Consider the following 17,071-nt stretch of genomic DNA (forward strand, 5'->3'; position numbering starts at 1 on the left):
GTTTTCGGTGTTAATGATACAATAAATCAGAGTTTTCACTTGCCTTATCTTAGATTTGTCTAATCAAATAAAATGGTCCTGAGATTCTCATACTAAGCCATTATAGTGCCGCTCTTTTGTCGTGGTCACATACTTCCTAATTAGAGCAGAGCTGCTTGTTTTGCAGGTTTGCAGGTCGCATCATTGGCCTGCCTATGACAAGGGTTCCGTCCTGGGAGGAGATCCTTAATGATGGAATGCCCCTTTGGATCATTGGAGCAATGACGAGAAACCAACCTAAGTGCATCACCTAAGTTCCTACCCTGGAGGGAACAGATAATACTTAATCTAGCCAACCTCATTATGGCTGTCCATGTTTTACTGGCTTCACCGATATAGCTGAATTTTCTACAGCTTGCCTTTCTTTTGATAAAAAAGTGACCACCTAATATTAATTTAGATGCTAGAGGAATGTCAAATAATGCTGGCCATGAAGAACTGAAGGGCAATTGGTAGAAATGAGAATGAGCGAAGGTAAGTATATAGTATATAGTTGTGAAAGATGCATGCAGGGCAAATGTGATAATAAAAACAACAACAATAATTATAATAATAACAATAATCATTTTAAGGTTAAAAGTTAAAGGTTGTTCCAGTACTCTGGTTGGATAGCTGTAGTATACAAAATGATCTTCAAAATCATTTGCTGTGGGGATTTTGTTTTTGTTTTCTATGGATAAAACTGGACAAAGAAAGACATTTCATCCACTAAGGGTCCATCGATCATCTTCAAGTATCTAGGATACCACAATGGTGAACCAGTGAAGCTATGAAAGCTGAGAGCCTTTTTACTGCAATACTGCCCTCTACTGCCAGGTATATATGCTTCAGTACAAAAGAACAAAGGAAGCCTCACAGAAAAGGACACAAAGGAAAGTAAGGATTATGTGCAACACCTGATAACTAGTGACCAAAGTCAACCTTTAAGTCATTTATTTTTTATTGGTATCATAAGTACATTTCAAACCATTGCTGTTCATAAGCAAGTGAAACAGTAAATTGTCCATTATGTGTGAGGGAGATTTTGTACCATATACAATTAGTATAACAGCCAATTGAAACCACTAGTTATATGACACACAAGCCACACTGAATCCACACTAGCTATTTAATATGCAAACCACACCCATCTCACCTGTGAACACCTCTCGTACTTTCTTTCCCTCTTATTCTATCTCTTCCCCTCTCTGCCAATTTCTCACTTAACATCTCTCTCAGCTGTTTTCATCTATTAATGCACTTTGGATCAAACCAGGTGAGTTGCTACAAAAGCATAATAACATTTGATTTGAATGGATTTAAGTGGAAAGGAGTCAACATGTACTGTATACATGTGTGTATGTAAAGCGAATTAAAATACCAAATGCAGCTCTGATTTATGTGTATTGTTTTGTTGCAGATTAAAAATGGGCTGCTTCACATTTGTTAAAGTTGTGATGGTTGTGTTCAACTTGCTTATCTGTGTAAGTCAGCTTTTTTCCCTTATTAAATGTATGCATTTGAGTTCAGGGAGACGGGTGTTTAGAAGAATAATAGCATTTCTTTATTTATTGACTGAAACTTTTATGTGGGGTGTAAAGAATGAAATAGATTCAGCCTGCCTCTGAATGAGGAACAGATCATTTATCCTCTCCTCTTTACGGCAAATGCACACAATGCACACATAAATACAAACCGATAACACAAATCCGTTAGAAAATGCTTCACTGCTCCATGGTGAAGTCTTGATAATCACAGTCAAAGTGTGAATGTGAGTAAGCCAGTCCCACTTACTCACATGCAACAATTTTCATCTCATTATTGTTCACAACCACTTTGTTTGTTTGAGAGCTAAAGACTGAAAGTGCCTGAAATGATGGGTAGGCTGGGTTGCATGGTGGGACAGGAGATTTTTAAGGCTTTAGATACAGGAACAAAGGAGAGCGTACATAATAGTGTACAATATTTCATTCAAAGCATTGCTATAGTAGTATACTATTAATTTCTATTTGGTGAACGGTTTCTATTTATCTGAACTACAACTGACCTATCAGTCTTAATACTTGTCAAGGATGGTAGAGAATAAAACTGGCATCACACAGAATACAAGGTCAAGGTTTTCAGTAAAAATGTAATTAGAAGGGGAAAAAAAAGAGAAATCTGTAACCAAGTGCTTTTTGTTCTTTTTGTCAAAATCTCAACATAAACGAATCAGTCTGTCAATCGGTCTTAAGTCTGACAATGATTCGAGTGCAATAGTGGGTCAACAAAAGATCAACTAATTCGATTTTTTATGTTTACTGCAAGTGTTCTTCAGATATTAGAAACTTGCTTTGTTTTAAATATGTCTGCTGATTATGGAGTGTATTTAAACCACAGGCAATAACTATAACATAAATAATTTTTAGCTTCTGGCTATGACTCCATCATTGCCGAGGATATCAAACATCTTCAATATGTTGATCTTATTTTAGAACACATGTTGGCCTCCTTACTTGTGTTCAGAATGGTCCAACCAGTCTGGTAGTGTGTGACCCTCAATCATTTAGTTCATGAAGCCCAGATTTTCCTCTATAACCATTTACAAAGTCAGCAAGTATAATGCATGGCGATCAGATTCAGAAAGTCACATAGTGTATTCAAGCCTTAATATAAAATATTGACAGCCAATCAAAATCCACCACACTTTAAAAAGATCTGCAGAATTGAAGAAGCTAATATAGTTATTGCTATCTTTATAATTATAATTTAGTGTGAATTGGCCTTTACTGTCACCTTTGTTGAAGGTGTTCAAGTATTAACGTACATACATGTATATTTGCTTAAGTTGCATCTCAAATCTGTTCCTGAGATGAAAAACCCACTTTTGTGAATAGAAAATGAGGCTGCACATCAATGTATTCAATATATTTTACATATTCCGACTTATATTCAACAAGACAGCCCTTAACATGCTTTTTTTCTGTTTAGATCTCCCTTCACAGTTGTCTCCTAGACTACATGTGTAATACCATGGAAATTCAAATGATTTTCCTACTCTTCCCAAGTCTAATCAGTTTCATTCCACTCCCATACAGTGTGCCATTTCATTTCCTTAGTTTACCTGATTATTCATGTAATCTCTTCAGATGCATCTTTCTTTGACACAGCATTTCCAACATTATGCCACGCATGGTGGCATTTCATCAAAGCATTATTTGTTTTAAAAAAAAAAAAAGAAGAAGGAAAAAAAGTAATAACTATGACGGGAAGGGAGCAAATTTTCAAGAATAAAGGTTGAAGGTAATATGCCCGTCAAATTCTATTTGCTTAGAGACGTGTCTATTATCAAAAGCTGGCAGTTAAACTGCTAAAACATTCAGAGAATTCCCAAAGCTCCATGAGTGCAAATGGGAAATGATAAAATGAAAATTATTCTCACATGGAAAAAATTAACGTTGACGGGGAAGCAGTATTGAGCGTTTCATGGTCAGCTGTCAGCCAGCTGAGCTGGATGTGAGTTGCCTTGACAGCTGGGATTGTGTCTGACAGAACATATCAGGTTTCAGAGATGGTTATGGCCGGTGCTGTGAATTAACATGCTGATGCCAACCCATTCATTAACCTAAACCACCACCAAATGTGTTCTGGGTCTTAGACAATTTGATATTCGACTGGATGCATATCATTCTCCTTGGAGATATCGCATGAAATAGGCTGAACCTTTGAATAAACCTCTTCTACATCCCACAGTTAAATAATCCAGCCATGGTGTTGCACTTGGATCTTGATACATCAGAAGACACATAATGACAACAGCATTGCGTTTCCATCATTACCCTGGGACATCCATGCCATTACCAGACCTGAGTATGTGTCAGACCTCTTGTCTGCAAAGCATCCTGGAAATGAGCAGCTGAGCACCTAATCCTGCAGGCTTGTGGCCATTAAAGGCACCCTTTAGTTTTTTATTGAGCTATTGCCATTGTTGAATGACCTACCTTTATGGAAGAACACACGTAGCGATACACTGGCAAAAATGAGAAATCCATGCAGCGCCTCTTATAGTACAGCATAATGGTGAGAATAAAAAGTCATGGGAAAATGCAAAAGATAAAGAAGCCAAATCCACATGACTACAACTGATACATGCCTGTGGTCATAATGCTTTCATATGAACTGGAGCTTACAGCAAAGTAACTTGAGCATGAGGTATGATGTTGGTGTTTCATGAACTAAACTATGAGTGATAATCTGTGTTTAGCACTATGTCACACAGTATCAGACTACAGTCTGTTTTTTCTGAAAGATCAAGATTTGTATAGTAAAAGAGCCGGTCACATTACTGACCTTGATGTAGGTGACAAACCTTTCTTCTAAGATATTTGCTTAATTCATTTACTTAAAGGACTTTGAGGACTGGACATTGTGATTAACAACAGCAAAAACTCACTTATCCAGAATATTTCCTACATTCCTTTTCGCAAACTCTCTCTTTGTTGTTTCATTCAAACGCAACAAACGCCAACTTTGTGTGCATTGATAGTGACACTGGAACAAGTTGCGGTCACATTTACTATTTTTTGGCAAATAGTACAGTATAGACAGTAGTTTGTCATGGATTGCATCAGTTAGCTTCAAGAATATCAGTTATTTGGGGAATATTTGGCCATGTCTGATTATTGGGGAGGGGTACTTGATCACCTCATTGTGATGGTCTCATCTCTGATGACAGGGTGACTGCATACATTATCATATTTATATCTAAGCATTAGCCTATCACTATTAAAATGCAATTATGTAAGTGGAAGTAAAAAGTGGAAAATGTTTTCGACAGCTCACAGGCATGTGTTTGGTGGCTGCAGGGATATGGATGACAGTAGACGGAGATTCCTTTATGAAAGTTTTGCCACCTTTCACTGATGATTTCCAGAGTCATGTCAGTGTAGGAATCTTCAGCATCACTATTGGAGCAGTTATGACTCTGCTTGGACTGCTGGGGTGCTGTGGAGCTCAGAAAGAGAGCAAAAGCCTTCTCATAATGGTAAATCTCATTCATTATATTACCTAATGTCAAGTGTCATTAAAGTTTTACGTTCAGGTTTTGTTAATATGTTTACTCGCTTTGTCTTTCTCTGTGCTATCAGTTGTTCTCCATCATTCTGATCATTTGCATCGCTGAGACGGCAGCCGCAATAGTAGCCCTGGTCTACTCCTCTTACGTGAGTCTCGCTCAAAACCACTGACCTCTCTGCCAGTCCTCTCCTTCCCCCCCACACACTCTTTTTCTCTCTTTTCAATTTAGCTGCATGTAAATTTCTCATCATACTCTGGCCATCATTAAATTATGGGGTTTGAAATGGCTCCAGCACATTCAGCCACTTAATAACTCCCAGATTGCCTCAGGCACAATGCCAGCACTCTCACTTTGAGCAATTTATCGCACTACAATATTGACGTTTAGACATTTTATATTCAAAACAGGCGATTTACATACAGAGCTTCACCCATTTAGTCAAATGTATAATAATTACAACAACTTTAAATGAGTTATGGAGGGTATGTTGACAGAATAATACCCTTTAATTAAAAACACTAAGGCCTTTTAAGGCAAATTAAGAAAATAATAATTCCATTTAACAGAGAGAAATCTCATTTAATGCATATGAATAGATAAACGTAGACAGGAAAAAGAATATGATACTATATACAACGGGGTTGAAAACCTATGACTACATTGAAAATCTTGTATTCAAATCATGAAAAACCGAAGCTTCTACTTTCTATTTGTGGTGTTTGGTAATTGTGGTTCTACTCTGTTGACATTTAAAATGGTCTAAGATATTTATGCAAGCATAGAATCGGTCTGTTCATGAAACATCATTTATACAGGCTAGCTATCTGGATGAAACACGGTACTTTATCAACAAGCCAGAACGGTTAATGCTACTGGGGAGTCACCAGAAAGGAAAAGTGCAGGACATTCCAGTGAATTATAGATCACCTAAATCGTTCAGAGGAACATTAAGCATGCAAATACCCATTTAATGTTCTGTTTGTCACCATCACAATTTTATCCATTCATTTATTTATTTTTCCTGACAGAAGAAATTGGTGTTTTAATAATTCATGTGCAAGTCTATGAGCAGCTGCCCCGTTGTATTTTTGATAAGAAATCAAAAGGCTTCACAAAGTCATAACAATCACACAATATGAATTTGAGTAGCATTATATGTTTACATTAAGATGTAAAATTGTAACAGAATAAGCCAAATCGTTATGGAGATTGCGTTTTTATCATGTTCAAATGTTCAATGGGCAATACAATTTTTACTCTTTAAATTAAAGTTTGCTGTTATGATAAGTCATACTTTCAGTTGATTTTATAAATGGCATTCTGTGTTATACACACTGGTCTCAGATCAGCAATTAGCGATCGCTTCATTGCCTTACAGTGCTTTGTCCTGTCTAGATTGTGAGGGAATTCCTCCAGACATTGATGGATTAGCTTGCGTGTAATAGCTCTACTGATCTGTGTAGCTTCCACTGCTTCATAGGTGGGAGGGGGAGCAATATTAATTGTGTTTTGTCTGCACATCCCCATAGGCATGCTGTGCTGAAGACCACTCTTGCTGACCCCACCTTTCCCAGCAAACACTCACACACATATAGGTTTATTAATCTAATTCCAACTAAGGGAGAAAGTAAGAAGAGAGAGAGAAAGATAAAGGAAATGCAAGCATGCATCACAAAGGAGATTTTACTTTACAAAGCATATGCAACCACAGTGCATTCACATACACTGTTTTTCCATATATCATGCATTCATTTCTAAACATATTAAATAATATAAACAATAGGCTCAGAACATGCAAACTGATTTTATTTAACACCCCACCAGAGTTTGATTCATAAATTTGTACTTTAATGAAAAAGTCTGTCTTTCACATTTACCAGTAATTTAAAATGTAAAAAGACAGACTTCTTCACAGTTTACTGATAAACAATAATGATGTTAAATTGTTTTCATGGTGTTAAGAAGGGTAAGGCTTTAAAGTTAGGCCCCATTAGTTATGCTTTACAATGTGTTCAAATTAAATGATTAACATTAAATTACAACAATCAATAATTTTTACAGTATTTATTCATCTTCGTTTAAGTAGTCTAGTTAATATTAGCTCAGGTCCATTAAAAAACTTTTCATAATGTTGACTTTTTATTTTAATAATGTAGTTATGGTTGAAATAACATCAGCAAAGATTAGTAAATTCTTTATAAATATGGTTCATTCTTCGTTCATAACTCATTTTAGTTACTAATGCTAACAAATAAAAACTTATTGTGAAGAGTTACCAGAAAATTAAATTAAATCCTGTGAACGCATCTTTGACAGCCATAACATTCATACATTTAAAATGTTTTTCTAATTAATTGACAAATGAATTCAAATCTTTGATAGCCACAAGTATCAATATATTAAAGAAATAACTACGATTGACTAGTAAGAACTGCGTTTGCTGAGAAATTACTTTCCTAAATTGCCTAGCCTTTGTTTAATTTAGCTACAGTATGATAAATGTCATTGCTAGCAGCCCTGATGGAGACACAATGGTGAAAGCAGTTTGCTTTAAAAAGTTTATGTTTGTGGAAGATTTTTATCTGCTAGTTTCCATTCCTTTCGGACTTTTCATGTGTCCCTGTTTATCTGTGATTTTAAAAGACTAAGATCATTCTAAGAGCATGGGCCACATCTGGACTGAAGGAGCAGTATGGGAAAGATAAAATCCTCACAGACTTGTGGAACTCAACCATGACAACAGTAAGCCACGGCCAACCGAATACATACATACATGAGTATTGATCTGCGCCTCAGGCTTTTTTTGTACAGGTCAAATAAAATTAATCCATCATGTCAAATTTCCTGGCTAAAAGAGCCCTTAAACAAGTATGGGGTGGTTGACAGTAAATGTGAAAATTAACTTACTAAACAGACTGCCAAGACTTTGACAGGCTAATGAAAATCCTTCAAGAGCTTTACAGATCAATACACATACTGTGCATCATGGAAACATGTGTAGATGTGTTAGCTGTACAAAGCAATATTTGTGAAAATACTATATGCAACTGACTGTTCTTGCTTTTCATCATGCAATAGTTGCAGTGCTGTGGGTTCAGTAATTACACAGACTTCTCTGAATCCTACTACTATAAGCAGAATGGGGCCCTTTACCCTCCTACCTGTTGTGCAGGTTCTGAGCTCTTCCCTTGCGACGACCACAACGCAGATTTCAGTGGTGTGGTGGTGAGAAATATGCAGAACCTTCATAGTTCAAATAATCAAATAATTCCACTGCAAAAGCTAGCAAGAGTTTGGACATGTTTAAAGTTGCGAGTAGGTACTGTACAGTATTACCAGAGGTGTGGCAACTTGCTGGTTTTTAGCAAACAATCATTATATTCTTTAAGTCACAGCTGGTGTGTGAAGAAAAAAATCTTGCAGGCTGAGTATGAATTGAGTATGTGGGATTTACTACTTGGTAACCAGTGTTGGGAAGGTTACTTTGGAAATGTAATAGGTTACAGATTACAAGTTACCCTGTTTAAAATGTAAGAGTAGTGTAACTTTTTCAATTACTTTATTAAAGTAATGTAACTAATTACTTTTAAATACTTTTTGATTACTTTTCTAAATTTGTGAAAATTAAAGAATAATAAATAAAAGCATATACATCAACTTAAATACAGTTATCTAATAAGCATGTGACGTATTCTGTGTAATAAACTCCTGAAACATTGGTGTTTTTTTGAAACCGCTGTCTCTGTATATGATGATAGTTTTCTCAAAATAAGTAAAATGCACATGAAGTGACACAGAGCAGTTCTAGAAATTATGTTTATGTGCTCATGTACTCCTATATTGAGGCGGCAGAGGTTGAAAACACTGCAGCTTCAGTAGGCTTATGTGTAGTAAATGAAATCATGTCTTTGCCATTAATTTACAGAAGGGGCGGACTGGGAAAAAAATTCCGACTGGAAAATTCAAACTCATACAAACAAATTCATGGACAAAACTATTTTTTGTATGGACCTGACATAAAAAAGGTTTAAATTTTTAATTTGGGGACATGCAAAATAATTAAAAGTTCTCTCCTGAACTGCACCTTCACTTCCATTTTTCTCTTCAGTCTCTTTATTATGCCCTATTATCCATCTCTCTCTTGACTTTAATACTCAAAATTAAACAAAACTATACTTTACAATACAATACTCTACAATACTACAATATCTTTATAGAAAAATCCTAATACTGTACACGAGTCATGTTTTTCCCTTACAAAAAATTACCATGCTTTTATTAGCCTATATAAAAGTAAAATAACCTTTTTTTTTTTTTTTTTGCAAATGGATTTGTATTCATTTTTAAATAAATACATTTGTAAAACAATTTTACATTTTTGGTTATCACAGTTAAACAATAGTAACCATTTTCTCTGGATTTATAGTTAAATATTAAAATGTAAATTTTCGTAAGGGTTGTAAAAAAATCGGAATTTTATTTCAGCTAAATTACTACTGTATCATTAAAACAGATAATAATGATGTCCTTTATATAGTATTTTGAGTGATGACTGATGAGCAACGTGCTGCTGCTTGATAAATAAAAAACAAAGACAAAAAAGCATCTTTACAGATGAAACTTACCTGTAACCCTGAACAGTAGTTCTGCTTCTCTGCTCCAGCAGTCCACTCTATTCTATTCTATTCTATTCTATTCTATTCTATTCTATTCTATTCTCTCTCTCTCTCTCTCTCTCTCTCTCTCTCTCGCATTGATTACTCTGATCCAAACCGTTTGGCGGAGGCGCGGAGAGCGCGCGAGTCATGACTAACAATTCATGATTTATTAGAGATTTAATTATCAAATGGCGGATTCGCAAATGATCGCTTTAGTACATTCGGCAGGCAATTATACAATAATGATATTAAATAGTGGGGCAAAATCGGCTGCCAGGCCACCGGGAATTGTCCCGGTTCTCCCGGTGTCCAGTCCGCGCCTGATTTCCACAGACACGCAGAATGTGCAAGTCATATTTTGCATTTTTGGGGCTTTATATTTACAGACACTAGTCGATGTCATGTTTTGATTCAAGTGTACTGACCTACTTTTGATTTAGTCATCCAAAATCTGGCATATTCCGTCCGCGTTAGGCATTTCGTTTTTATGACTGGATTCTACGAACCAGACTGTATTTCCGCATCCCAGAAATTATTAGGGCGGTATGTCTCAGAATAGTCAGTGCAATTTGGGAAAGAAATCAGTTAAATCTGTATGTTCCACAGTCCACTCCACTCTCTCTCTCTCTCTCTCTCTCTCTCTCGCATTGATGACTCTGATCCAAACCGTTTGGCGTAGGCGCGGATTCACTAACCGATTCATGATTTATTAGAGATTTAATTATCGAATGGCGGATTCGGAAATAATCGCTTTATTACATTCGGCATGCAATTATACGCGTAAGGCTGAATTCCGTTTTTATTACTCGATTCTACAAAGCCAACTGTGTTTTCCGCACCTCGGAGATTAATGTCTTAATAATGCCGAATGTCTTAGTGCAATTTGGGAAAGAAATAAACTGGATGAGGATGTGTGTAAATATTCAAATGTAATCCCCTTTGTAATCGTAAAAAATTTCATAAGTAACTGTAATTTAATTACTCATTTTTTCTTAGTAACTGTAACTAATTACAGTTACAATAATTTTGTAATTAAATTACGTAACGCCGTTATATGTAACTAGTTACTCCCCAACACTGTTGGTAACACATGCTTTTCTCCATGTAGAAAACACAAAATGCTAAAAATTTTACTATTTTGCGAAATTAAGAATTACCTATCATTTAGCCTACTACTGAAACTGTTCTATGCTCCTGCATGTTGAAAGGTTGTAGGTCATCCCATCTCTAAAATAATCTCTGGTTCCCAGTTAAAATTATGAAGTCGACATCTCATATTTATGATAATTCTGATAGCAGCACAAATTCTCGGCACAACTATTAATTTTGCAATATTGTCACTGTTTATTCCTGTGCTCTGAACTGGCACTTCTAATATTTCAGATGTTACTTTAAGGGCACATAAGAGCTGAATTTGGAACTGTGTACTAGCATACTACTTTTAATATGTTATAGAAATAAATGGTAGAAATAGTAACAGTAGTATACGATCCAAATTCTGGCAATCATTATGGAGTCGCACGAAAATGATGTCTTGACAGCTCTGATTGGCTGAAGGAACCATAAACAACTATGACTTACCATTTTTTCAGCCTTACTAGGCGAATGATACGTCACCTTATTAATATTTATGAGCCATGCTGACAAGGTATATAAATATGACCCCCCTGCCACTTTTCAGATCACTCCTGCACCCCTGTGTATTACAGAGATGTGGTTATATGATTTAGGCCCTTTCATCTTATATTGGTTTCTCTTCCCAGGGCTGTTTTAAACAAATTGTTAAGATCATCCAGAGGAATGTCAACATTGGAGGAATTGCTGCTGGAGTCACTGCCATTGAGGTAATGCCATTGAGGCATCGATCATGCTGTTCAAATAACAAATGGATTGGTAGAAGTGTACTGGGTTTATGATGGAAGTTGACTGTAGCCTTTCTCATGATTGGTTAAGGCTGGTTTGGTGTACAGAACAATTTACCTCTTTGCATGTCTAGCACAAGCTGTAGTTATTGTTATTATCTTCATTGTTTCCAAATGCATTTAAATGTATGCCTGTTAAGCACTTCAATCATATACCACAGACAAATTATTTGCCACCACCTATAAATGACAATGTGTGTATATATATATATAGTTTTTTTTTTTTTTTTTTCTAGGTGGCAACGATGGGGATGTCTATGTACCTCTATTGCAACCTGGGCAAAAAATCCACCTGAAAGTTTCATCTAAGTAGTTTTATGTATATGCATCTTTTCTTTACACTACAAACTAGCACATATAGCACTATATTAGTTAATACTTTAACTGTAGATAATATTGTAGATATTATGCCATTATTTATTGTAGGATTTCAGTTGTATCATGTTAACGAGGTGGAAGTGGATGATAAAATCGTAGTTTAGCTGGTTTTGAAATCGGAAGTTACATAAACAATTTTCTTCTGAGTATGTAATGAAATTCACTTCATGAAATAAAAATGTTGCTGTATGCCCTTCTACTTGAGAAAGTAATTTTATAACCAGAGTTCATTTGCATAGAGAAGTCATAATTGTTTTGCACTGAAACTCTTCATGTCACACAGGCTGTTCTTATACATGAAAAATTGGTTAAGGGTGAGATAGGAAAGTGTTAGTGGAGAATGTGTTATAAATAATGCATTTTTGCACCAAACAAAACTATCCCTAACCCACTGAAGATACATCTATTTAAGATACTGACTGAGGAGGATAACTTGTTCTTTTTGTACAGTTGATACTATATATAAAAATAAATACAATTCTAAGTTAAGGAAATAGTCATTTTGAAAGGAGCATTGACTCCGTAAATTTCCTGAAGGAAATTTTTAATCATACTTTAATCACTGATGTATTTAAATAATCTGATTCTAATTTAAATTGCTATAAAGAAGTAAAAAATAAAGATATAAACTGAATTAATATTCCTCACCCCTCCCCTGTTTGACAATAACTACTTGTTTTTATTGGTGAACATACAGCCGTTTTACGGAAACATTAAATTTATAATTATTAGATATCATTCCAATATAATCTTAAATAAATAAACTAAACTTTATATATATATATATATATATATATATATATTTATTTTACTGCAGCCCCCTTCATTTCTGGAGAGGAAGTCAGCCACAGCCATCTGAACACCCGGCCTGTGGATCACCTTGAACTTAAAAGGCTGTAGAGTCAGATACCAACGAGTGATCTGCGCGTTGGTATCCTTCATGCGGTGGAGCCTCTGCAGCGGAGCGTGGTCCGAACAGAGGGTGAATTCCCGTCCCAGGAGATAATAGCGGAGGGTGAGGACGGCCCATCTGATAGCAAGGCACTCTTTTTCTATGGTGCTGTACTTAGCCTCTCTCTTCGAGAGCTTTCAGCTAATGTACAGCACCGGCCATTCCTCCCCCTCTATCTCCTGTGACAGGACTGCACCCAGCCCCCTGTCTGACGCGTCTGTCTGCAACAGAAAAGGGAGAGAAAAATCAGGAGAGTGTAATAACGGCCCACCACACAGGGCAGCCTTTACCCGGGTAAAGGCCTGCTGACACGGCTCCGTTCACTGGACCGTATCTGGCACCTCCTTTTTAGTAAGGTCAGTCAAAGGACTGGTGAGGTCCGAATAATTAGGAATAAACCGTCTATAATATCCCGCCAGTCCCAAGAACTGCCTTACCTCCTTTTTGGTCTTGGGACATGGGCCGGTCGCAATGGCGGCTGTCTTGTCAATTTGGGGACGCACCTGTCCATGCCCCAAGTGGAAGCCCAGATACTTTACTTCCACACGCCCAATCGCACACTTCTTTGGGTTGGCCATGAGTCCAGCCCCTCTCAGCAATCTCAGGACAGCCCTCAGATGCTACATATGCCGCTGCCAATCATTACTAAATATAATGATATCATCTAGGTAGGCAGCCGCATATGCAGCATGGGTCCGCAGAACCTTATCCATGAGGCGCTGAAAGGTGGCCGGTGCTCCGAACAACCCAAATGGAAGGGTAACAAATTGGTGTAATTCAAACGGCGTCGTGAAAGCTGTCTTTTCTTTGGATAATGGAGACAACGGGATCTGCCAATAACCCTTCCTGAAGTCCAATGTCGAATAAAAACGAGCCTGTCCGTTTTTGGAACTAAAACTATCGGGCTCGCCCAGTTACTATTGGATTCTTCTATTACCCCCATATCGAGCATTGCGCCTAATTCAGCCTGAACTACCTTTTTCTTGTGCTCAGGTAAGCAATATGGCCGGCTGCGAACTACCACGCCCGGCTCTGTCTCGATATGGTGCTGAATGAGGTTTGGATGGCCCGGTAGGGGCGAGAACACGTCCGCAAACTCCACATGTAATTTCGTTAGATCAGTGAGTTGGGACGGCGAGAGGTGATCTCCTCCTGGGGCCAGCTCGAGGGATTGTGGTTTGACATTCACCTCTGGCCTGAGATCATCCTCTCCGCCAATCACCGTTGCCAACATCACTGATTCCGCCTCGTTCCATTTTTTGAGGAGGTTGAGGTGGTAGATCTGACGTGCCCCGTTCCTATCGGACCGTATTACCTCATAATCGAGATCTCCGTCTTGACGTGCGACCTCAAACTGTCCCTGCCACTTAGCCATTAATTTAGAGCTTGATGTTGGGAGTAATACAAGTACTTTCTCTAGTTCCCCTGTTATACAGCTGGCTCTGGCAGTCCTGGGCTTGTAACAAATTCTCCATTGATAGCCGACCCAAAGTGTGGAGTTTTGTTCTCAAGTCCAGCACATACTGAATTTTGTTTTTGCCCTGAGATGGCCCCTCCTCCCAAGTTTCTCTCAGAACATCCAGCACCCCTCGAGGCTGGCGTCCGTAGAGAAGCTCAAAGGGGGAAAACCCCGTGGAGGCTTGTGGAACCTCTCGCACAGCGAATAACAAGGGCTCTAGCCACTTATCCCAATTCTTAGCGTCTTCTTGAACGAATTTCCGGATCATGGATGTAAGTGTGCAATTAAATCGTTCAACCAGGCCGTCGGTCTGTGGGTGATAGACGCTAGTACGAATCGATTTAATGCCAAATAATCCGTACAGTTCGCGTAGGATACGTGACATAAACGCCGTGCCTTGATCGGTGAGGATCTCTTTCGGAACCTCCACCCGGGAGATTAGACGAAACAGGGCGTCCGCAAAACTCTTAGTGGAAATGTTGCGGAGGGCCACTGCTTCAGGATATCGTGTTGCATAGTCAACTATGACTAATGCAAAGCGATGTCCCAGTGCAGATCGCTCTAATGGCCCGATGAGGTCCATACCAATTCTCTCGAAGGGGACCTGCATTAAGGGAAGGGGGCGCAAAGGCGCTTTTGCGGCGGCCGATGGATTCACCAACTGACATTCCAGACAAGACGCGCACCACCTGCGCACGTTGTCATGAATGCCCAGCCAAAAGAAACGGGTCATGAGGCGATTCAGTGTTGCTGCCTGTCCCAAATGACCCGCCATAGGATTAGAATGAGCCGCATGGAAAAGCATTTCCCTGCGGCTCTTCGGAATCAACAGCTGGGTTGTATTTACTTTTGTCCGAGCGTCTTGGGTCACTCGATACAACCGATCTCCTAAAATGGCAAAATACGGATAGGTGAGCGGGTGGCAGGTTGGAGAGGCTGGCCATCGATGGAGCAGACCTGTTGAAAAGCATGTTTTAATGTCTCGTCCTGAGACTGCTCCAGGGGGATGTCATCACGCAGGGGCCGACCGGATTCCCCCAGGTCCAGTGAACAGAACCGCTGGCGATGTTGCTCTGGGGACCGGCCAACCCGCTGAATGATGGCCCTCTTCAGGTCATGGAAGACCAGGAGGTTCGCCACCGGTAGCTGTTGGGCGGCCACCTGGGACTCGCCCGAGAGCAGGGGGATCAGGCGTACTGGCCATTGGTTGCGGGGCCAGCCGAACGCTTCTGCTGACTTCTCAAAAAGTTCCAGGAACACTTCCGGGTCGTCCTGCGGTCCCATTTTGTGGAGGAGTAGATGAATGGGAACCGCGGGCGGTCCCGTGGCCTCGGCGCGAACCTCCCGGTCTATCCAGCTCCGGAACCTCTCGTGGTCCTCCTGCTGGGTTTGTAGGATGGCGTGGAACCGTCGCTCCTAATCAGTTCTCAAGTCCAGCAGGGCCTGATGTTGCTCTTGGTGCCGGGCCGCGAGGGATGAGATGACTTCCGCAAATGGCGTGGAGGACGAGCTCTGCATGGCGGCGGCACTCCTTCTTCCTTTCCCGGGTTTCGGCACCAGTGTAGTGAGTTCGTAGGAGGAAAGGAAGAGGACAAGGGGTCGGATGGACTGCTGACAATGTTTTTAATAAAATAAATAAAGTAATTGTTACAAACACCAATGGTGACTTTTATTCTGACACTCGCAGACTTTTATCGGCAAACACTTCTGGTTAACTCCTTCCGATGGTCAGCAGTCCGTCTCTCTCTCGACTGCTTTTGTCTCTCCTGGCGTTTTATACTCTCTCCACACCAATTACTGAAACAAGAGACAGGTGTTGATCGTTTAACAGGCAACGCCCCTGACACCCCCGAAGAAGAAAAAAACACCAACTTATATGTTTATGTTAGGCTACTCAGTCAGGCGCTGGCTCACTCAGTACGCGCTGAAGGCTCGTTGCAAAATGGCCAATGCGTTTAACAGACCAGAAATAGAAGATCCTCCAATAACCAACAGGTCTGGTGTTTGGGTGCACTTTGGATTCCCTGTAAGCTATAATGGTGATGGCAAGAGAGTGGTGGATAAAAAAAACAACGATATGTCACATCTAGGGTACACCAGCGGGAATACAAAAAAAAAAAAAAAACACCAGCGGGGATACTTGAAACATGTCAAGTCATTTACGCCGACATCACCTTAGTGTGTCAGTATCTGGGAAAAGACGAAAAAAAGGCGAAAAATACACGCAACAAACTATCCCCGCAGCATTTAGACAGACATTTCCAACGGATTCAAACAGGGCAAAAGACATCACCACGGCGATTGGTAGGCTACATTTACATTATAGCCGCGGATATGAGACCTTACTATTTACCATTCATCATCACCATTATAGCTTACAGGGAATCCAAAGTGCACCCAAACACCAGACCTGTTGGTTATTGGAGGATCTTCTATTTCTGGTCTGTTAAACGCATTAGCAATTTTGCAACGAGCCTTCAGCGCATACTGAGTGAGCGAGCGCCTTACTCTGTAGTGGAAAATGTAGGTTTTAAGAACATGCTTAATGTAATTGAGCCCCGTTACAATATTCCTTCACGAGCCCATTTCAGACAGACCGTAATTCCTGCTTTGTTCCAAAAGACATAA

The 17,071-nt window shown here is 39.1% G+C and overlaps 1 protein-coding gene across 1 annotated transcript; it reads left to right on the forward strand.

Annotated features, from left to right (window-relative positions):
• Positions 1-1,222: 1,222 nt before the first annotated feature.
• Positions 1,223-12,360, forward strand: LOC132151300 (tetraspanin-1-like). The gene is made up of 8 exons (XM_059559404.1): positions 1,223-1,294; positions 1,439-1,502; positions 4,835-5,041; positions 5,145-5,219; positions 7,718-7,816; positions 8,153-8,299; positions 11,496-11,576; positions 11,891-12,360. Exons 2-8 carry the CDS (start codon positions 1,446-1,448, stop codon positions 11,948-11,950), a joined length of 726 nt encoding a protein of 241 aa, XP_059415387.1. The 5' UTR covers positions 1,223-1,294; positions 1,439-1,445; the 3' UTR covers positions 11,951-12,360.
• The last annotated feature ends 4,711 nt before the right edge of the window (positions 12,361-17,071 follow it).

The sequence above is a fragment of the Carassius carassius genome, chromosome 10, assembly GCF_963082965.1.
Source record: "Carassius carassius chromosome 10, fCarCar2.1, whole genome shotgun sequence".
NCBI lineage: Eukaryota > Metazoa > Chordata > Actinopteri > Cypriniformes > Cyprinidae > Carassius > Carassius carassius.

Bases quoted from the DNA above. Each gene is read 5' to 3' on its own strand.
- LOC132151300 (XM_059559404.1), top strand. From the start codon at position 1,446: ATGGGCTGCTTCACATTTGTTAAAGTTGTGATGGTTGTGTTCAACTTG. The intron at 1,503-4,834 runs GTAAGTCAGCTT...TGTTTTCGACAG, and splicing joins TGTTCAACTTGCTTATCTGT to CTCACAGGCATGTGTTTGGT. The intron at 5,220-7,717 runs GTGAGTCTCGCT...TGATTTTAAAAG, and splicing joins CCCTGGTCTACTCCTCTTAC to ACTAAGATCATTCTAAGAGC.